Genomic DNA, 23,206 nt, shown 5'->3' with positions numbered 1-23,206 from the left:
TGTTGAGATTTTAAAAACTGTGTTTTTGGCTGTATTGTGCCATTTTATCATTTATTATTCAGACTGCCTTGAGCAGGCTTTGGCATTAAAAAAATATGAGACTAATATTGCAGCAAATAAATAAAGTATTGACGGTTTAGAAACACTTGTAAAACTACACTGTGTGCTTTCCCTCTCTCCAGCCTCAGAAAGATTTGAAGTGGTTTAAAGAAACTTGCAGATGCATAGAAAGCTGGAGCCATATCTTAGGGTTGGTGGAACCTGGATTCTCAAACAGCTTAATTGACGAACAAATCGACTCCCAAACGCCACAAACCTGGAAATAAGTGTTCGGTTTGTGAATGTTTTTCGGAGGCCAAACATCCAACGTAGCTTCTGCTTGAGTACAGGAAGCTCCTGCAGCCAATCGGAAGCCGCACCTTGGTTTTTGAATGGTTTCAGGAGTCAAACGGACTTCCAGAACGGATTAAGTTCGTGAACCAAGGTACTACTGTATTTCAAAAAGTAAAAACTAGTTGTTGTTTTTACAAAAACTCCCACAGTTTTTCGATTTTAAGATCCAGGACAAGTGTCACATTTCGGAAACCGCCCCCCCCCCCCCGGGCTGGATGGCAATTCTGCCTTTGAAATCCCTGTAATGTCTGGGAAATGGCAGCCCTACCATGCATTGAATACAGAATGTTCAACGCTTAGTGGCGCTGTGGGTTAAACCACAGAGCCTAGGACTTGCCGATCAGAAGGCCAGTGGTTCAAATCCCCGTGATGGGGTGAGCTCCAGTGGCTCGGTCCCTGCTCCTGCCAACCTAGCAGTTCGAAAGCACCTCAAAGTACAAGTAGATAAATAGGTACCGCTCCGGCGGGAAGGTAAAGGGTGCTTCCGTGCGCTGCTCTAGTTTGCCAGAAGAGGCTTAGTCATGCTGGCCACATGATCCGGAAGCTGTACGCCGGCTCCCTTGGCCAATAAAGCGAGATGAGCGCCGCAACCCCAGAGTCGGTCATGACTGGACCTAATGGTCAGGGGTCCCTTTACCTTTACCTTTAAGCCAAGGCCTACGAAAGACCTCGGGCTGAAATCATTAATGAACTGCTGCCAGTGAGGGTAGACTGGGAAGCTGGGTGAGTGAGTATGGGAGTGATGACGGTGTTGCCATTGCCAGAAACCTGGGCAAAAGTGCATTTCTGGTGGTGGGATTAAACAATACTGTTTTATTTTCATTATCATATCTTTGAAAACACTCAGGTTGTTTGAGGTTTGCTTCCCTTGCTCAGAATAAAGCCAGCTACAAAATAAATGCTGAAAGTTTTATTCAGTCTCCACCTGCTGGCCAGAAATTCAAATTTCAACAACCCAAGACTGAGAAAAAAAATCATAAAAAGTGTACATGGCTAAAGGAAATTAAAAAAATTATAACTGAGGATTCCAGTACTGCAGCCGCAACTGCAGTCAGCTATTTTCAAAATACTAATAAAAATCCCCTAAGCTGAAGAGGTATTTGAATATTGGTTCATAACCTTTAGTGAGAATATTTAGGTATCCACACAGAGAGAAGGAAATACATGTGTAACATACGTATAGTATATATGGTGTTCATTGTTTGTTAAGTATTTTTATATTATCTCAAACTTAGTTTTATAATTTAAGCCACTTTTGTTAAATCTGGACAAGTGTTTGTGTCACTATGGGATCCTAATAAAATGTCACTATTCTCTTTTGGCCCGCTAGTTACATCCTAGTAGAAGTTGTTTCCTCAAATAACCAGGCAAAGCGCATGTAGAAACGGAAATGCAATTCAGTGTAGAGAACTGGAGGATTAGGCAACAGCCTAACTCTAGCTTCTTTTCAGAAGCTACAAGTAATAATAATAATAATAATAATAATAATAATAATAATGAAAAAATGAGCTCTTATGCCCAGTGCACTTTTTTTTGGGTTACAGTACTCACCAGCAAAGAGTATTGTCACCGATTGATTGATTGATTGATTGCTGCCTGTGACAACCAGTTTGTGCTGATATGGCACCCATATCACTTTTATCAAGATATGAGTACTAGCCCCTCATTTTTTTAGCCAAAAAGATTACTGATTATATCTTTAATAACAGAATGTTGTGGGTCACAACTGTTCAGCCATTAAGAGAAAAGGCATTTAGTAGTATGCTTACTTACTGCAACTTTTGAGTTTTGCAGCTTCCACTTCTTCAAAAAATATGAAACATGAAACATTTCATGTGGTTATAGTTTTTAGTTTTTAGAAGCAGGTATCAAAGGCAAGATTTTGCCTCATACGTTCGTATCCAAGACTACCTTTGTCTTGTGATTAGCTGATGCTGCATTTGTTTTGAAAATAGGGCAAAGTTCAGAAGTAGTCCATATCATATTTATTTGACCAAAATTCAGAAAATAGTTATTGTGCAAGGTCTATATATGTAAATTTTTGTTGTTGTTCAATTCAAGTGTACTTGTCTCACATATTTCGTGCTGTGTTAAGTCACTTGCAGCAAACAACAACACAACTATCTCTCAGGAATATTTTTAATAAAACTCCCCATTTTTAATATGCAAAAGATTAGGAAAATCTTAGGATAAATGAGGCTGCAATTTTAAGTCCTCAGTCATCAAATACCAAATTAAACAAAAGTCTAATACCCGGTGTTTGTAAAAAACAGAACATTAAACGTTATACAGAACAATTAGTCACATGCTGCACTTACTAACACAGTGATTTTGTTTTACAATCTCTTTTCACAATCCACATACTTCTGAAAATAAAATCTCTCTCTAAATCTACCAAGACTACAGCATATCAGAAAATGTCAATGCTATGAAAACAAGCTGTTTATTATCCCAGTATAGCAAGGGATCTGTAGTAATAGTTTTCTCCACCAGAGGGTATATCCATCTCACTTTCAAATGAAAAGATTTAATAGGAGTCATACAACATACACCTTTTAAGTTTTACCCATTAGACAATTTTACCTCATTGGCTAGACAGTAGAGCTGGGCTATCACCAGTTAAGCATCACGGTATTTTGATATATCACAATATCTGAAATAAGGCTGGAGCCATGTAGAGGTGAACATGCTAATGTCCTGGCAACTGCTACTACTTATGGGTCAATCTCTAAAGCTGATAAATGTTTACTTACCTTTAACATATTGTTACAACTGTTATGTTATAGTACTACTGTACCAATAAGAGCACATTTTCTCTAAAATTAAAACCACATAAGTAATTAGTAGCATAGATATCAAAAGTTCCCTAAAAATAGAAATAGATCAGGTATTCTCCCCACCACCACCTTAAAAAATTCCACATGATCTGCTCTGATGGGGAAGTGATAGTAGTTACCTGAGTCATGGAAAGCAAGGCAAATCAGGACCCTGGGCAGCTCCTAGACAACCCTCCATAAATGGTCCATAGCAGATTTGGTAGTCACCATGCTCCTGCATGGCTGTGGGACAGGAGAAGCTATAGGGGAGTCAACCTCAGAATCGGAGGATGATGGGAGAGCCTTACCTCCAGACAGACTGGAGGGATGTGTGTCAAGGGCTCCCCTTCCTCTATGTGCGGTGACTTACAAATCATATGTATCAGAGTCTTTGGGGCAACAACTGAGCACATGCCCTGCCCCCCAAGCTGCACTTTGAGATGATTGAGGTCTCTGCTACCTGATGCTGTTTGACACTTTCTGGGCCTGTAAATAACCTGTAAAAAAGCACTTAATTAGGCCCCAGTAAGGTTGTAGGGAGGGACGCGGGTGGCGCTGTGGGTTAAACCACAGAGCCTACGACTTGCCAATCAGAAGGTTGGCGGTTCGAATCCCCGTGACGGGGTGAGCTCCCGTTGCTCAGTCCCTGCTCCTGCCAACCTAGCAGTTCGAAAGCACAAAGTGCAAGTAGATAAACAGGTACTGCTCCGGCGGGAAGGTAAACAGCGTTTCTGTGTGCTGCTCTGGTTCGCCAGAAGCGGCTTAGTCATTCTGGCCACATGACCCGGAAGCTGTACGCCAGCTCCCTCGGCCAATAAAGCGAGATGAGCGCCGCACCCCCAGAGTTGGTCACGACTGGACCTAATGGTCAGGGGTCCCTTTACCTTTACCTTAAGGTTGTAGGGATAGCCAGTTCACTCATCCTGAATAGGATCCATCTTCACCCCCCTGAAACTGTTGCGATCCACAGAGATGCCCATCACTAAGGAGGAGTGATGGTCCATGCAAAGGAAGATCAACTCCTGATTCCAAAGACAAATGCACCTTGAAGGTAGTCCAAGGTGTGGGTTCAGGACCACCAGTATTGCTCCTGGAGTTGAAGCCTCATGTAGTCTCAGCAAGATCCTAGAGCAAGTGGGTGAATTTTATAGGTAGGTGCTTACCAGAATCAGCAGCCTCTGAGGCTGTCTCCTAGCCAGTTAATGGGTTGGTGCCTGCCACTGTAGCAGTTGGCTCCTTCAGGGTAATGTAGTTTCCACCTGTGAAGTCTCTGGGTTTGCAGATGTGTCTCTCCCTGAAGCTCGGGAGAGGCTCTGGTGTCCCCTCACTCACATGGGATGGACCAGGATGGGGATCCAGCTTTGCGGGGGGCCCCCATCCTGATTCTGAATATCATCCAAATCATCAAAGGGGAAGAAACCATGCAGCTACAGTGAAATGGATCGAGGTAATGAATTCATCAGCACCCATTGGTGAGAAAACTGAATGCATCTGAAGACATTTTGGGTGGGAAGAAAGGAACTTTGAAGGTCTTTGAAGGAATATATATGGGGAAATAGTTAAAAATACTATAGGGCTTAATGAAGGGAGGGGTTCATTTGTGGATTGAATGGAATGAATTGGGGGAGTTAACTGAATAAATGAGCACAATGATTTGGGATAAAGAAGTAAAATCAATCTAAAGAAGAAGGAAGAAGTAAAGTATAATAATAATAATAATTTATGATTTATACCCCACCCATCTGGTATAAATATACTTTGTGGCAGTTGTAGGAAAGGTATTAAATTTCCCGCTTTGGCCACGCCCACTCCCCAACTTGGCCACGCCCACTTTATCACACGGCCCTTGGAGAGTTGAAGCAAGACAGCACTCAGCTCAAAAGCCACTCCTGCTTAAGGAAGCTCTATGTTCCACTGAGGGTACACACAGCTAACTGAAATACTATAAGAGAGAACGATGAATTAGCTGGTTAAACTTAAGAGATAGCCATGCTACAACCCTGTTCTATGTTTTAGTTTATTGTAGACCAATTGTATTACACTGCAATAGCAGAGCGTGACGCGGCTTAGACGTTTTACTACGATCAAGTGGCATATAAATTTGGTTTAAAAAATAAATGCTACAGGCATCGCTGAGCAGCAAGCTGAAAAAGAAACCAAACTGTGACGGCCTTGAAAGCTTGGTCACTGATTAAGGCATTTGGATGATTCCCACATCTGCAGCTCCCTTTGCAACCTGTGACTGGAATAAATTGTTTCTAACCCCTGTGTTTTATTCCATTATTCTCTCTTTTAAATAACAGAAATGAAAAGGAAGGTTTCTGCCACCATGCCACTTTACTTAGTTTAAAGAAGACTGCCCTCTTTTATCAGGTGTTTCAATGGCTACCTTGCTTTATTTATTTATTTATAACTTGCTCATTTAATAGTTTTTGAAAGCAGCTGGCAAAATCAGTTCCATGCTGCTGAATTAAACTGATGGGGTTTGGACATTGATGAGGGCGTTCCACCGACCCACCCACCCACCACACTTCCCTGCCTTGGATTCACTGAGTCACAATCATGTGGAATTTCCTTTAAATCTCTGCTAAGTTTGGCACTCTTCTGACACTGCTTTTGGCATCTTGATGGAGCTTAGAACAAGCCAGATGAGTATGGCCTTTAACTCCTAATATGGATGTTAAACTCATTACGGCGGAGCTTCAGAGCAAAAAATCTCACCATCAAAAAACACTTTTTTAAAAAAGAGATTTTATATTATAGATAGATAGATAGATAGACAGACAGAGACAGATAGACAAGATGATAGATAGATAGATAGATAGATAGATAGATAGATAGATAGATAGGGCACATGATATATTAATGCTAGCAACGGATATTTTTTATATCCACAGGAATCATTTGAATACTAATCATTTGATTGTTATGACAATTAATTTTTTATTCATATAGCAGTTGAAACTATATCAGTGTATGTAGTCATACCCAGTGCTTTTTTCCATGGAGTACTCTAGAGCTTGCAGTACCAGCACCTCTTTTTGTTGTTGACAAAGAGTGTGGCACTTACTGTAACAACTACATGGTGAGTACCGGCATCTATTTTTCTAGAAAAAAAGCACTGGTCATACCACATACAAGAAGGAGGAAAAGGGAAGGGGATGGAAAGGTCAACTTTTAAGATTGCCTTTTAAAAGGGGGTGGGTGGGTTGGGGGGTGTTATTGGGTTGTTGTTATTTTGATTATGTATTTTGTGGTTTTATATTTTTTATTTTATTCTGTGAACTGCCCCGAGACCTCTGGGTACAGGGCAGTATATAAATTCAATAAATAATTATAATTATAACTCTTTTAAACCAGGAGTCATGGTTAAGCTCTTTTCCCACTAACCGCAAGCTGTAGCTGAGTAGTGTAGAGTATTGTGCAAGTCAACTCAGCATACCATATGGGAAGTTCTTAAATAGTTACCATACCATAAATAATTATTTCTGCCAAAGAAACATACCCAGAGCGAGATGAGGACAGAAGTGCCCAGTGCTGGTGTCAGGGGTCAGTGCTTGAAGGAAAGGTGTTTTGAGTGAAAAGGAGTTGAAAGCACAACTACAAGCCAAGCCAGTTTTTAAAATATACCACATATACAACCTGAAATACTAAGCAAGTGTGGCTTGTACGACAGGCTAAGTAGGAGAGCAGAAAAAGACTGTTTAAGCGTTGATTACTCAGTCAGGCAGTCTGTGGTCTTTCTTCACACCAAGGTAATAGCTTGAATATTTTCATCTTTTAACCTTTGAGTTAACTCTCTCAGAAGCTTTATTCTTTTTCTGTCTTTCAATGATAATAACCTACCTTTCTACAATTAATTAAAATGCAAGCTGTGTTAATGAGAAAAAACATAAACCACAACTAAAATTAACCAAACAGAAATAGCATCATAAAAACTATATCAGCAATAGCAGAATATCAGACCAGCCTTTTGACTGCCATCATCTCAATATAGGAAAAACCACGTGTACACAAATAGGGCAGCTGCCATGTGTGTTAACTAATATTTGCATTTGTGGCAAAATAAGCTTGCTCTGCATTTTACAACTATTAGTATGCACTTCGCCTGCCCATGTAGAAAGATTATATCAATGTTATTGCATATGACATTGCCTCCAAGTACTCAATTACTAAAACTAAATTTTGATGTCAATGTGTTCAGCCACTAAGAAATAAAGATTTTTTTTAAGCATGCATTTTTTAATTATTTTTTTAAAGGCATAAAAGTAATCTATTTGAATCTGGTCACAAACATGGTTTATAACAAGATTTGAAAATGAAGTATTTTCCTATAATGAAAATGTGCCAGAACCAGAGTTAACATACAGATAAATGTATTTTCACAGAATCACACAACTGGAAGAGCTAATGCCCATAAAATCTCCCATTTGTCTCAAGGCAAGTTCTCACCAAATCAGTCCCTCATATATTAATGCACATAAAGCAAGACAATAATAATTTAGTCTTGTTCTCGGTCTCAAGAAGACAGAAGAAGCAAATAAGAGCACAGGAAGGGCCTGGATGAATCTGACCAAAGTCCTATTTAGTCCAGCATTCTGTTCTCACAGCCTGGTTCACAAGTAATTCTAAACAATGGTTTATTAAGCTATGGTTTATTAAACCATGGCTTAGCATTGTATGTAAAGGCTGCCTGCAGCTTAACTATGGCATGCTTACTGCCAACAAACCATAATCTGAAGTTGTGGTTTGTTGCTGAGAATAGTAGAGATAGTTACTAACCAACAACATGCACCACACACTTAAGCAGAGTCGTCAACTCTACATGGATTTGATAGCAATATATACTTTATCCACACACACAAAGAAAATAAATGTTTAAGTATTAAAGCTCTTGCCACATTTATTTTAAAAGAACTGATAGAGATGGATTGTAATTTCTTGCTTTAATTTAGAGGCAAACTAGATCATTGAACATAATGTGATTTTTCAGTCTTGAATTTCTCAAACACAGATATGACAGGCATTTGGGGGGGGTGCAAAGCTGTCCTCCCAACACCTGTCAGGAGGAGGATGCCTGGATAGTGGTGGGGAGGGGGAGGACTGCATGGGTACCCTGGCAGAAGTGCCGCATTGGTTCCACTGGTGCACCCCTCCAATTCCAATCTCACCAGAACCCCGACCCACTCCTGGCACTGTCCAGGTACATAGAAGCAACAGCATCATCATGAAGATGGCTCTACAGAAGCACCCAACCAGCTGCTCTCGCTCAAGCACTAAGTTTAGAAAGGCATCTGAAAGTTATAAAAAGACACTTACCCCATGCCATATGGACTGCAGAAGGCAAGAACTTAACGCTTGGCTCACTGAAATCTGAAAGGCAATTAATTCTTCTGATATAATCCTAGAGTGCCTTAATTCATCGTGGGTTCTCTTCCGGTCAAGACAACTCCAAGCGACAGCTCCTATGTGCCCCGACGGTAAAGTTTTAACAATAGCTCTTGTTCCAGTATAGACCGATTTCTTAACCTCCTTATCATTTTTGCAAAATCTTCTGACTAATAAGGTGGAGCGCTCTTTCTTAGTACGAGAAGAATCTTCATCCATTTCTTCTCCGTGGCCTTCGTTGCAGTTTTGATAATGGCTCAAACTGGGCTTTGAAGGCAGTCTTCCAGTAATATTACCGCTAGAAAAATTGTGACCTGAGCATGCCATGTTGAGTTTTGGGGTTGTTCTTTCCAAATACAAATAGTTATCCACTGTAGTGCCATAGGAATCACACAACTGTTGTCCAGTTCTATTCCCACAGGTAGCTGGTAGTTCCACTGTTTTACAAGTGCAAGCTGCAGAAATATTGGTGCAATCATTATAAGCCTGTACTGGCTGTAAGCATTCGTTCCAAATGAAGCTGTTGTGCAAGGTACACAAACTTTTTGAGATGTTCTTTCTCTCTTTAACATACTTGAAATCAGCACTCTCAGTTTCATTTTCATTTTTATTTACTGAGGACTGGCTTCTTAGTGGCTTCAACTCAACTTGAGATCCATCCATTTGTAACTGAATTTCAGCATACACAGTTCTTTCCAGTGAAGAAGGAATTCCAGTTTCTAAACATTTGTCTTTATTTGCAAAAGAGTCACAGGCTTTATATAAGTGGTTATGTATAGTGTTGTTTTTGTAGCTTTTCTGTATAATGTCATAATTTATGTTAAGAAACTCCACAGAAGCAGGGATACATATGCCTCTCTCCCAGGGTTTTCTGCTATCAGTCATTTCTTTCTCATGTGGTAAATAAAAACACTGAACAGCTTTTCTTCACGTTTTTGGAAGAGAGAGTTGTGTGCATCCAATTTCTTTGTACTTTCATAACTGGCATCTAGGGTGCTTTATCTTTATCGCCATTTCCTTTCCGGTGGACTGAAAACTCTGCCAAAGACCAAATGCAGACACTGCTGTCTCTCTTCAGAGAGCATCTTGAAACACAGGCCTCAGACACAACCCTGCTTTCCCTCAAATACCATTAATTACATCATAGCACTGAAAAAAAAGCAAAACACTGCTAAATCTTCACAGCAGACTTACAGCATACAACACAGCTGTATTATTAATGGCCTTCAGAATGCTGTTTATGGTGGATTGCCACATAAAGCTTGAGTATTTGTTTGTAATAGCACAGTTTTCTTCTCTCACAAGCAAACACTTCATCATAGGATATACCTATACCCCGCCTTGTTTCTTGCTACATGCCTTGGAAGAGTAAGTTGGGGAGATGTAATTAATTGTTCCTTAGGCCATGGAACTTCCAGTTAATCAGTAGCCTGCAAAACAAAAAACAAAACCATATTTAATACACAGTGCCAGGTGTAACCTGCATATCCATAACGAAAGAGTATGAAGTGTATTAACAGATGCTTAATGGAACTGCAGAGCATCCTTAAGAATACCTTCCACTGTGCTTTTGTTTATAGCTGAAGTTTTCTCTCCAAGCTCCCTTTGAGAGATTCAGAATATGTGGGATAAACAGACATGCAATCTACCATCCCAACCTTACCTCTTCAGAGAGAATATGATCAGGCACCATCCCATCCATTTATTTGCAGCTAAATTTGCAGGGAGGGACACGGGTGGCGCTGTGGTCTAAACCACTGAGCCTCTTGGGTTTGCCAATCAGAAGGTTGGCGGTTCGAATCCCCATGATGGAGTGAGCTCCCGTTGCTCAGTCCCAGCTTCTGCCAACCTAGCAGTTGGAAAGCACACCAAAAAGTGCAAGTAGATAAATAGGTACCACTCCGGCGAGAAGGTAAACGGCGTTTCCATGCGCTGCTCTGGTTCGCCAGCAGCGGCATAGTCATGCTGGCCACATGACCCAGAAAAACTGTCTGCGGACAAATGCCAGCTCCCTCAGCCTGTAAAGCGAGATAAGCACCGCAACCCCAGAGTTGTCTGCGACTGGACTTAACTGTCAGGGGTCCTTTACATTTTTTAAAATTTGCAGGCCCACAAGGTAGCCAAGACCTTTTACTTCCCACCAACCTTATCTCCCTCCCCTCAAAGGATTCCATTTTAGGAAACCCTTCTCTACAATATATTTCTGAGACAAGTGCGGAGGAAACAAAATGGGAATTAAAACAGCATTATCCAAAACTCTGTCAGCAGAAGGGACATTTGGATTATAAAGCAACATTTTTCACCATCTAAACCAGAAGTGGTTAGCCTATGTACCTTCAAGAGTTGTTCATATCAGATCCAGACAGCATGGCCAACACTTAGGCATGGTGCGAGTTGCAGTCCAGCAACATCCTCCCCAATGGCTCTCCACTCCACAGGAAAGCTGTGAGGGCAGACCCAGAATCCCTGCTGCCCCTTCGAAAGTGGCTGAACTTGGGTTGAACAGGTGAGATTATCCCCTCCTCCAACTCAAGTTCCCACCATTCAGGGTCCTGCTCTGTTTTATCCTTTTCCTTTGGCATCAAAGCCTGCCAATCCAAGCCCGATCCCAATCCTGACAGCACTGCAGAACTCATGGCAGATTAAACTTTTTCATTACTTCTATCAAACAATTCACAGAAGCCTAAGACTACAAAATAAGGTGAGGGTCCTTTAGCCATCCAGCCAGCTCCTCCAAGGCCTTCGGACACATTTATTGTAGCTGTCCCAGGAAGAGAATGCTTTGGCCGGCACTACCCTCTCATGGAGCTATCAAAGATCCTTTTCTTACTTGCTGTCTGCTTGGATTTAACTCAGACCAGACACTGGCCACTTCTCAGCTGCCTCAAGCTCTCATAGTTGGACAGAGGTTGTTATTTTAAGGGCTGGAATGCAAAGCAGAGAGCAAACACTACCAGGTATGGACAGAAGACTGGATCAAACTGATCACTTGCCTAAAGATCAATATAAAACCAGGGTGGGGCATGAATGTTTGCTTTGTAAACAGCAACCATAGAAGCTAAATCTAGTTTTGTCAACAGACTAGAAGAGTTTGTGTCAGATTGTAATGAGAAACAAGAGGAAAACCAGATGCTCTCTATTACTTTGTTTATTTACGGTAATCAAGCCAGCTTTCTATGTGCAAAGCAACAATGATATTCTTCCAAATTAATGCACTGGTTTGATTCCCCCCCCCCCCCGGATCATGGTAATCACTAGAGAGGTGAAACCATGAGCCAAGCCAAATCAAAATAAGTATTATATTGAACAGACATAAAGGTTAGGAGAATCTGGTCTGCATTTAGTACACATACAGATCTCTACCAACATAAATGGAATGTTTTGCTACACATATATCATAAAAGGTAAAAGGACCCCTGACAGTTAAGTCAATTCGCGAATGACCCTGGGGTTGCAGCACTCATCTCACTTTACTGGCCAAGGGAGCCGACGTTTGTCCGCAGACAGTTTTTCCGGGTCATGTGGCCAGCATGACAAAGCCGCTTCTAGCAAAACCAAAGCAGCGTCGGAGCGGTACCTATTTACCTTCCCGTCGGAGCGGTACCTATTTATCTACTTGTACTCTGACATGCTTTCAAACTGCTAGGTTGGCAGGTTTGCTACCTGGGACCGAGCAACGGGAGCTCATCCCGTTGTGGGGATTCAAACCACCAACCTTCTGATCGGCAAGCCCTAGGCTCAGTGGTTTAGACCACAGCGCCACCCGTGTCCCTCACATATATCACAGCCTGTGTTAATTAATCTCAAATAAATACCGTACTCTGGCTCTGCAGTCCTAATCACTATCAGTTAGAATCCTGATTTTATATTAGAATCCTGATTTTCTTTTTTTTAACCATTATTAACATTTTAAACTACTTATATTATAACTGTCATAAGCACAAAAAGGAGGTTTGCACTAATGGAACTTGGAGCTACATAACAACCCTTTTGATAAAGGCATGGACATGCTTCTGTCTATCTCTTTCACATGGATATCAACATCTATTTTACTGCTACTAACATTCCCAAGGACTCAGTCCAGTCCACTACAGTAACTACATGCAAAGGGATCAGTCCAGGGTATGTATAACAAAGCTCCCTTTCTTCCCCTATAATGTGGACACCAAGCCACTGTGATGAATCAACCACCTCTGCTCATGCAACAAATACAAAGCGTGGAGACTTGCCATCACACCTATACGTCAGGGGCACTGAATGTCTGCTCACAAAGGATGTAAGGGAGAACTGGCTCTGTTATGCCTTATGCTCCACATGCAAGTACTGCACCCACCATGGCCTGAATAAAGCCCCATGATTTCACAATGAAAGATTCCGAAGATATAATCTAGATTTGTTTAGAGCTGAAAGCACAATATCCAGTTAGTACATGGGAAATGAATGTAAGGCAATGTGCAGGCAAAGGTTACTTTCATTAATACCATCACTAATCTGGTAAACAACAAAAGGGCTAATTTTGATACATCAGAGAAATGTAACGTGTTCCATGCCATCAGCATAGCAAAAAAGACTGAGAGGAAACAGATTCAGCACGGATAAATCACATTAGATCAGAGGTCAAACAGCAGAAACAATATAAAATGAAACATCATGGCAAATTGTCAGTATTCATGGTCACAAAATGTTACTCTTTACAATGAAAATTATATTTGTTGAAGCATTGTTGTTGAATTTTAAATAACATACAGCCATAAGGTGAATTTAAAATATCTAGAGTAATATTCAATATGGCATTTCTAAAATTGAATTGGATTAAGGGTGCAAATAAATCAACATAAATCAAGCAAAGTGCTTTTGGGGTGGCATGTGCTGCAAGTGCTGTTTGAAAGAAGGGGAAAACAGGAAACTTATTGGAGTAAGATTACGCCCATGCTGGGGTGTAGCAGCTGTGAATATGACGACACTTTTCTCAGGATGGGGGAAGTGGGGACAGCTACAGCTTGGAAAGCTTGTTGCCCAACTTACTGTACTTTTAAAGAAGCTCTCCATGCATCAATGTGTGAAACAACCAGGTCACATAACCTGACCAGCACGTTTACTGGGCAGAACTAGACTACGGTTGTCAACACAATTGACACAAACACACCATCAATAATGGAGTGGTGGTGAGTTGTTTTGCTTTGCTTACTTAGATGTTTAGATTGTGAGTCCCATTTACCACATTGAAACTTACTTGTATGTAGACATACATACGATTGCCCTGTAAGAGGCTGAACTAACTCGCAGGCCTTAGGCAAGCCATTCTCTGTCAACCCGAAAAAGAAAACAACTTCCTTTCCATTGCCCAGTAATGGCATTAAGAACTGCAAAGGAAACCTATGCAGTTTTGCCATGACTGAATGCTTACTGGTTTGTGGCTTTTGCACTGGTGACATCAATATTGCGGAACGCTCTCCCAGCTGAAATAACAGGGGGCCCATCTACACTGGCATTCTGCTGGCCCTTGAACACATACCTGTGTATTCCCCTGATCTCCTGACCTGAACTTTGGGTCTTATTATACCTAAGCACTACATTCTAGGTGTCTTTGCTGAAGGATGTTAATATCCTCAACATCTTCCATTGATTTCAAAGTGTGTAGATAATATAATAGAGAGCAACAGCAGGGAAACTCTGACCCCCAAAATAGAACTGGAGCTGGAGGGTGGGGGGCTATCAGCTGGCTCGTGTTAAGGAATGATAGGCTATAAAGTCCAGAGACTAGCATCTTGGTAGAGAGAATCTAAGTATTAAATGTCAGGGGTCTATTGATAGAGTTGAAGAGTTATTTGCATGGCTGCGTATTGAACAGTGAAGCACTTGGACTTAAGCAGAGCACTGAATAAGTACCCAAACTCACTGGGTTCAGTCCAGATGATGTTAGTTTAACTTATATCCATTAGAAATCACTGGGAGTTAATGTCAACTTTAGTCAGGATCCAACCCATGAAGTGTAAAGAATCTGAATGATTTGGATTGTGCTGTCCTTGCTCATGAAAAAACATCACTTTGGCTTTTCCACAGCTTGGTCATAATAATGAATGCTGATTAATGAGCAGTTCGGGCAGCAGATCAGCTCCACCACCTTTTAAAATAGTCAGCTTGCAGTCACCTGCAGAACAGGAGAAAGATGTGAAACTGGCTTCCCCAGTTTCTTGGGCTGAAGCGTCATGAAATCTCCAATGGAGGTAATTCAAACTAAACAGGGGGGGGGGGCGAGCTTAGCTCTCAAAGTCCACCTTTGTGTCTAGCCTGCAAAAAACTCTTATTGTTTGGGGTCTGGTATTGCTGTCTATCTATTACAGTCTACTTGTTCTTGTTTCCCTATCCCAGCTGCACCTGGTCTATTGAAGGTAAAATAGAAATAATATTACAATAATGATTCCAGTCTCTGTTACTCTGTTACAAATTAAACTGACTGCATTGTAGAGCGCTGAAGTACTCCATCTCAAGCAAGTAGGGAGTATTATCCCCACCAGAAAAGAGCAAATGGATAGCCAGTTACCAACAAAGAGATCTTCTTATTTTTTATTCTCTATTTTCATATTCCCACAAAGCATCTACATGCAGAGCTCATCCTACTGCATATTCAAAACTGATTAAATATCTGTTACGGAATATTTATTCAACAGCATTCTTCTTCATTTATAAAGTAATTAAAGCTGAATTTCTGAGTCACACACATAAAAGACAACTTCATTCCTTTTAATATGGTCAAAATCTGCTTTTTTCATGTATTTTAGTATTAATGGGAACCCTATTTAGAATGCCACAAATAATATTTGGTCAGCAAACAAGAACTGTGCTTACTTTGGCTTTGCCAATTACATCAGTCTCTGGGAAGAAGCCCACCTCAATAACTGACTTTTTCAGAGTGTGAAATCATTTGAAAGCTCTGTTACATTAAAGCAGGAAAACAGTCAAAACAGATTTTTTTTTAAATCATTCTTACTGCCTGATATTTTCTGGTTATTCATCAATATGGGTAATTATACAGTTTTCCTTAATTTTTTTTAAAAATGTCCTTGATTTCAAACATATTATTTTATACTTTCCCCCAAATATCAGCTAACAACAGAGTTTAAAAGTTAGTGACCTACATTTTAATCCAACATAATGAATTCAGAGGAATAATTTGTAACTCCCAGTTCAAAAGTGAAACATACCTAGTCAATGAAACAAAAACAGCTGAAAGTCTGTAATTTTTTATTAAAAAACCCGATTTGCAATGGGGGTTGAATAATTTCTATTGCAACTGTAGGAACAAGCTATGAATAAACGATACATGTTATTTAGTTTCTTCACTGACATTTCATAGTGCTTCATGTTTGTTTTAATACTGTGTTACTATGTCAGGAGTTTTGAGGACAATCCACGAAAATGTCACCAATTTTTCTTCACCCAAGATTCTAGCTAAAGCCGCCCTTTGGAATTCTGTCCTCAGAATTCTCTTTTCCCACTAAGCAATTCTCATAGGAATTCTGCTTCACAACCACTTTATTACCTGGTAGGTTGAGTACCTTGAGAGGGAAAAAGCAGCTGGGAAACAACCAACCATTCAGCGGTTCCCAGACTGCGGCTAGCAAGACAAAGAAGCCCACAGTCTGGTGACATTTTTGGACTATGCCCCATCTACATGATTACAAAACACCATGTTTGGAACAGTTTTGTAACTGTACTTTTCACAAAGAAAAGACCACTCACTGTGAGCTGCGCTCTGGACATTTTGGATTTTCCAGCCTTCAAGTTGCCATAGAACTCTTGTTTTTGCTCTAAACAAACTAACACAGCTATCCCCTCCCATATGTTCCAGAATGCATACTAGAAGGGACTGGGGAAATTAACCAAAGGGCAAAGAGTGCTAGAGAGATCTGAGGGTTTCCGAAGTGCAGAGGGAAGGTGTCTAGGCAACTGGGGATGAGAATTGGTTTCTCTCTATAAATCTTGTAGGGTGGGGACAGGGGGGTTAATAATACAAGCCAGATGCAAAGGAGGAGTCAGTGCTACAGTGAAAATATTTATTCAGAAAAAAACATGTCACAGCTTTCTAATTAGGACTGTAACTTGGCACTGATGTTAATCACTATAGATGAGTAGACATCACTACAGATTTTTTAGAATAATTCTCACAGCAAAATTTGGTCGGCCTCTCAAGTGGCGGTCAAACAGAATCTTCATGGCAATAAGTCAATGCCAATGTCTACTTTATCTGAGAAACAATTGTATCACAATTCCTTGCAAGTAAAGGACTAAGAGTTCTGTCAGCTTTTGAAATGGCAGTCTCAGTAATATATTGATTAGCTGCTCAGAGTGGGCAATAAAGTGACCAGCTGAACAAATCAATAACAAAATTAGCTAATATTGTAAAAATAATATTGGCTGAGAGGCAATGACATAAAAGTTGAAACTTGGCTTAAAGAGAGGATGAAGAAGAAAATGGAAACAGTTTTATTATTTAAGAAATAGCAAGGTCTCAACCATACCCAAAATAAATTAATATACAATATGGGCAGAGTCCTATTTCTAACTAGTTGAGAATTATAGCAACAGAGAATTTCTAAAACAAGGAATTTACCGTAGTTACAGTAGGGCTGGTTTGTTTTGCATACAGTGGTACCTCGGGTTACAGAGCTTAATTCGTTCCGGAGTTCCGTTCTTAACCTGGAACGGTTCTTAACCTGAGGCGCGCTTTCGCTAATGGGGCCTCCTGCTGCCGCCACACGATTTCCGTTCTCATCCTGGGGCAAAGTTCTCAACCCAAGGTACTACTTCCGGATTAGCGGAGTTTGCAATCCAAAGTGTTTGTAACCCGAGGTAGCACTGTATTTACTAGCACCAGCCTGGGTCTCTAGTTCCCAAGATTGGGTGGAAATTAGAAGGCAGGAGGGAGGGAAGGATTACCCTTCCCACTAATTCTACTCTACAATAGATGTATCAAGTTAATTTCCCCTTCAGGCAAATCTCAAGGCTGACTGGGGGAAATGGGGTGGGGAAGTGTTGCAAAGGAGAATCAGCTGTCAGGGAAGATTTAAAATGCCCCTTCCCATGTGCTATTTGTCATCTGTAAATGCCCCTTGCATTACAAGGCAAACATGGGTCTCTCTGTGGAACATTCCACAGGTATTATTATTCCAAACATTTGCATAAACCTGTCTTCAGCCAATATATAATCTCTGTAGCATCAACTGAACAGGGTTTGCAGCATAGACGTAATGCTATACTCCACCCAAAGTAGTTGTTAAACAAACAAACTTAGATATGGTGCAAATAGGACTAGCAATGCAATCCTCTAGATGTCTACTTTAAAGTAAGTACCACTGAGTTCAAAAGTACTTACTCCTTGCTAGGTGTTTATAATATTGCAGCCTAACTGGCTCAATTTCATTTTAGACAAAATAAAAGCCATGCTTTATATCACTGAAATGTAAATGAAGCACCATGTAAAAAAAATGAGTCCATACTATGTGTGTCTACATTTCATTCCATCAGTCAAGTGTGTTATCTCATGTACATTAGATGTTTTTGTTATAAGATATATACGCAAACCTAAATTTGGCAGAGCTATATATTTGCAGCCTAGTGTGTCAGTTGTTATGTTATCTGTCTCTTCTAAATATTTATGTTCACATAATTTTCATTTTTCATTTAAATAAAAACTTTTGATAGAAAAATGCATCAATACAGAAACAATTACTGTTTTGTGAATGAAGGTTTCCCCTGACCTACTGAATTTCAAGTCCAAGTCCATGTATTTTATGAGATTTTATGAAATGTCAGCATTCCACAAGGATGACAACCCACTTGCCAAGAGAAGAACAATAAGTGACTACTCAAATTTCCTAGACTGATCTTCTACAGCTACTAGGGAATCATCTGGGTGGAAGTATACATGGGAAACATGAGGACTAGTAATAAAACAACCACTACCAAGATAAGGGCATACAAATGCTTGTTATAACAAGCATTCATTATATGAATTTACAGTGCTCTTTTGAAGGACTTTGGCTTTCCAAACAAGAGAACAGATTTTACTCTACTGAAAGTGCATTTCTACATCTATTGTCAAGGCTAAGCACTCATGCCATAAAGCCTCAGTTTTACTGTTCCTTCATTTAACTACTACAATGAAAACATTAGAGTAATCAGGGGATGGGGCATAGCTCATTTTGCAGACTGAGTTGCTGGCATCTCCAAATATAACTTCTCATCAGGATATGGGGGGGGGGGGGGACGGGACCTGTGGCTCTTGAACTGTTGTTTGACAACACTAGCTGATGACTGGCGATTAAATCCTGATACCTAAACTGTGGAATCCTGTCCCCAGTTCTCCAAGAATTCTCCAGGATTATAGATAAGAGGCTCTGAGATTACATCCTCAAGTTCCTTAGTAACCTTGTAGTTCCTCAGACCTTGGCGATCTCATTTAAAGTTGCTAGGTGTTCCCTTACCACCTCTTTTTCTATCTTGGGCTGTAGCTCCCTCTCGACATCATTTATTCTATTATCACCAGTTTGGGCACTGTATTCCTTTTGAGTGAAGACAGAAGCAAAACAGATTTTGAGCTGTTCCTCCTTCTCTCTGTCACCCAATGCCATTATTCTGGCTTCTACACACAGAGGTCTGGCTACTTTTTTTGTTCTTCCACCACCACCCATTTTATTATTTCTAACCTCTCTTGCAAGCCTGACCTTGTTCTGAGCTTTAGCCCACCTGACCTTCTCTGCAAATATTGGATGATTGTTTATATTCTTCCTTCATGATTTGCCCCTTTTTCATTTTTTATATCTGCCCCCTTTAAATCTCAGCTCAAGGCACAAAAACTTCTTCAGATGCCTCCCACTTTTCTTTCTTACTGGAATTGTTTGCACATTTCAATTGTGCCTTCTCACCTTTAAGAAACTTCCATCTATCATGGACTCCCTTCTCTGAGTATTTCTGACAATGGGATCTTACCCAGAAGTTCCTTAAGCTTTTTGAAAACAGCTTTTTGAAAGTCCAGAGTACACATCCGATTCATACAATCAGCTTTTTTACATTCAGCCTTTTGCTCTACTGAACAAGATTCTCTACACCGTAAAATGATATCCAAGCAGAAAATTATTTAAATGCCGTCTGTTGATGCCCTGTCCTGGTATGAAGGGGAAGTTAGCCAACTAAGTCACTGAAGTGCTGTTCTGTAGCAGAACTCTGAAGATTACCATACATAATTCACTTCAACAGCATTTTTCCTGTCCACAGTAGCACAGATGAAGACAAACATCGTGGGAGGAAACATCACACACCAGAGCACTGCTCCTGTCTGAAACAAACAGCAAAGTCCTCCAGCATTAAGCAAGGTCACAGGCAACTGGAGAATCATCTGTTAAAAAACGATGCTATTATTAGATGCAAGTTATGCAGCAGTTGTGCACAGGAGTAGAATTAAAACATTCTTCCAAGATAAATGCTTGAAATACTATTCAGATATACACCTCTATGTCACCACAGGAACTATTCATGTTTTACTATCAAAATAAATAAATGAACAAGAACTTGGTCTATTAACTACATAATGATTGGCAACTCTGTTAAGGTAAAGTGCACACCTTTGGATCCTATGAAAAGTCAGCTTAAGGCATGGCAGAGGGGAGGGGAGGGGAGGACTTCCTTCTGCAAACCTCCTTAAGTTACCGTATTTTTCGCTCTATAAGATGCACTAGACCACAAGATGCACCTAGTTTTTGGAGGAGGAAAACAAGAGAAAAAAATTCTGAATCTCAGAAGCCAGAACAGCAAGAGGGATCACTGCGCAGTGAAAGCAGCAATCCCTCTTGCTGTTCTGGCTTCTGGGATAGCTGCGCAGCCTGCATTCGCTCCATAAGACGCACACACATTTCCCCTTACTTTTTAGGAGGGAAAAAGTGAGTCTTATAGAGCAAAAAATATGGTAATTTATCTTGGAATCCAAGTCGTTACATGTAAACTACTTCAATTCTGTGGAAGTCAGTTAGATGCATAATTCAACGCACATGAGTTACATCTGGGAATATAACTCCCCAGCACAGACACCGCAACGTGGACCTGCTTGGCTCCAGTGGTGAGGGCTGGGCTGGCACGGTGGGCTTCAGTCACCCTCTGAGCTCCATCCCTGCCCATGCACACGTGCCCGCCAGGCGATGGCAAACAACCCTACGACGCCACTTCCCTGCATCAGGGTAAAAGGTACTAGCCCAACTCTTTGCTATCAAAGCTTCTAATTGCATGGGGGGTGTTTACAAAGAAAAAAGAGAGACTTGTTTGAAATGTAACCTGCAGCCTAAAGTGGTACAGTACACTCTAGTGCAGGGGTAGGCAACCTAAGGCCCGTGGGCCGGATGCGGCCCAATTGCCTTCTCAATCCGGCCCATGGATGGTCTGGGAATCAGCATGTTTTTACATGAGTAGAATGTGTCCTTTTATTTAAAATGCATCTCTGGGTTATATGTGGGGCCTGCCTGGTGTTTTTACGTGCGTTGAATGTGTGCTTTTATTTAAAATGCATCTCTGGGTTATTTGTGGAGCACAGGAATTCGCTCACTTTCCCCTCCAAAATATAGTCCGGACCGGATGTGAGGGCGATCTGGCTGCGACATCTGTCACCCCATTGATCGCCAGGGTTGATTCGGCTGATCTGGCTGGCTAGGCGGGTGTCCCCTTCCTCCCTCACCGCTCCATGTGCATCCCTCCCGAAGCTGCGCGCTCGGTGGAAGAGGACGACCATCCCAGATAGAAGGAGTGTACCGTTCTTCGGTCAAGGGTATACGATAGCTGCGCTCCCCTGCTAGAACCTCCAAACAAGCTCAAGGTCCATTTGTAGGAGAACGTAGGGTAGTCAAGCTTCCAAGACTCCAGACACATCTAAGTAAGGCGCTGCATGTGGCAGTTTGCCATTCTTTATATATATATATATATATATATATATATATATATAGATAGATAGATAGATAGTCCGGACCACCACATCGACTGAGGGACGGTGGACTGGCCCACAGCTGAAAAAGGTTGCTGACCCCTGCTCTAGTGCAACGCATTGTACTTATTTCTAATGGTAATGAAGAAAAAAAATAAATTATGCTCAGAAAAGATGGTTAACACAGTCAGGGGTAGAGGAAGGGGGTGTGGTGGGTGCGGGCCGCCCTGGGTGTCACCACTGAGAGGGGTGACAAAATATTGGGTGGCACTCACCGCGGGGCCTGCAGCGAGCCAGAGCCACACATCACTCCTGGGTGGCTCTGTGCTGCCCAAATGGTCTGCTGCCTGCCCCCCCCCAGCTGTAGGGCGGCTGAGTGGGAGGAGGCAGGCAGACTCCAGAGGCTCTGCAGTGCGCCTCGCCCCTATGGCAGCTCGCTCCTCCCTCGCCCCACTCCTATGGGCGGTTCACCCCACCCCTATGGGTGCGCCGCCCCAGGCGCCCGAGCAGCTTCCTCCGCCGCTGAACACAGTCTATGTTGGGCAGAAATAGTATTGTGAATTCCCAACCTAGGAAATATTTGCACAAGCTTTTTGCAGCAAACACATGACACCGACTCTTGCACTTGTATACCGAGTACTCAGTAAGTCACACCCTTAACATACATAAGTACAAGTACAGAACAGAACTAAACTTGAACTGAAAGTAGAATTTCTCTCTGCAACGATAAAAAGTGTTCTAGGCCCAACACTTTTAATACAGCAATGTGAAAACCATTGACACCATTGCAGATTTTTTTTTAATGTGAAAAAACATACACATTACTGCCTATTTTGTGCCTAGAAAAGCTTGCAGTCTTCATGGGCTAAGTGTTTATTTAAAACATTAGGCTCATTAGTGAAACAAAGGGCACAATCCAGATAAAGTTATTAAAGGGATTTAAATAAGCTCACATTTCTCTGAATTGCAGCCCAATATAGTAAGTAAACAATCATACTACTATAGAGTTAGAAGGGACCACGAGGGTCATCCAGTCCAACTGCAAGCAATGCAGAAATCTTTTGCCCAATGTGGGGTTTGTATTTATGATGGACCATCACCTGGGGGGCGGCGGGATTATGTTAGCTTTTGAGATGTATGTTCAGCGGAACAGGAATGCTAAAGATGAGTATATGGGGTGGTTGTTGTTGTTTTAATAGCATATCTTTACTGAATGTGTGAAGTACTAATTCCTCCTTGTGTACAGTAATGTGGAAAGGTGGTATACAAACTGAAAGTGAAATGAAATGATGTTCCATCAGAATCTTGTCTGGTGAAATTAAATAGCAGTTTTTCAGAAGCGTTATTACATAGCAGTTTACCAGCAAGGAAGGGCAAGGGGGGGGATCTGTCCAGAAAACCACAGGACAAAGTGATGGTGAAACAGCACTAGTCCCGTAAAATATCCCCTTATGTTGTGGTAGCCACAAGTTTGAGAAAATACCCACACTATAGCCACTATTTTTCCATACTTTAGAATTTTTTTAAAAAGCAGATTAGCTACATTTTTAATACACTCCAACTACCCTTTCAGACTTAGTGTGTAGTTTTCCACCCTTGCAACATATGGGTGAAATGAGGTTACTAATCTACTTTAATTACT

At 41.2% G+C, this 23,206-nt stretch overlaps 1 protein-coding gene across 6 annotated transcripts in view; it reads right to left on the bottom strand.

Moving 5' to 3' along the window:
- PLCE1 (phospholipase C epsilon 1) overlaps positions 1-23,206 on the bottom strand; it is a 125,938-nt gene that overhangs the window by 87,149 nt on the left and 15,583 nt on the right. For all 6 annotated transcript variants that reach the window (XM_083614024.1, XM_083614023.1, XM_083614020.1 and 3 more), the window contains one exon: positions 8,529-10,027. In XM_083614024.1, coding sequence (XP_083470150.1) covers positions 8,529-9,482 — 954 coding nt within the window. In that variant the 5' untranslated portion in view covers positions 9,483-10,027. The remainder of the gene's footprint in view (positions 1-8,528; positions 10,028-23,206) is intronic.

The sequence above is a fragment of the Podarcis filfolensis genome, assembly GCF_964270895.1.
Source record: "Podarcis filfolensis genome assembly, chromosome: 5".
NCBI lineage: Eukaryota > Metazoa > Chordata > Lepidosauria > Squamata > Lacertidae > Podarcis > Podarcis filfolensis.
Note: the sequence above shows the minus strand (reverse complement) of the source record. Positions and strands in the feature narration are given on the sequence as shown.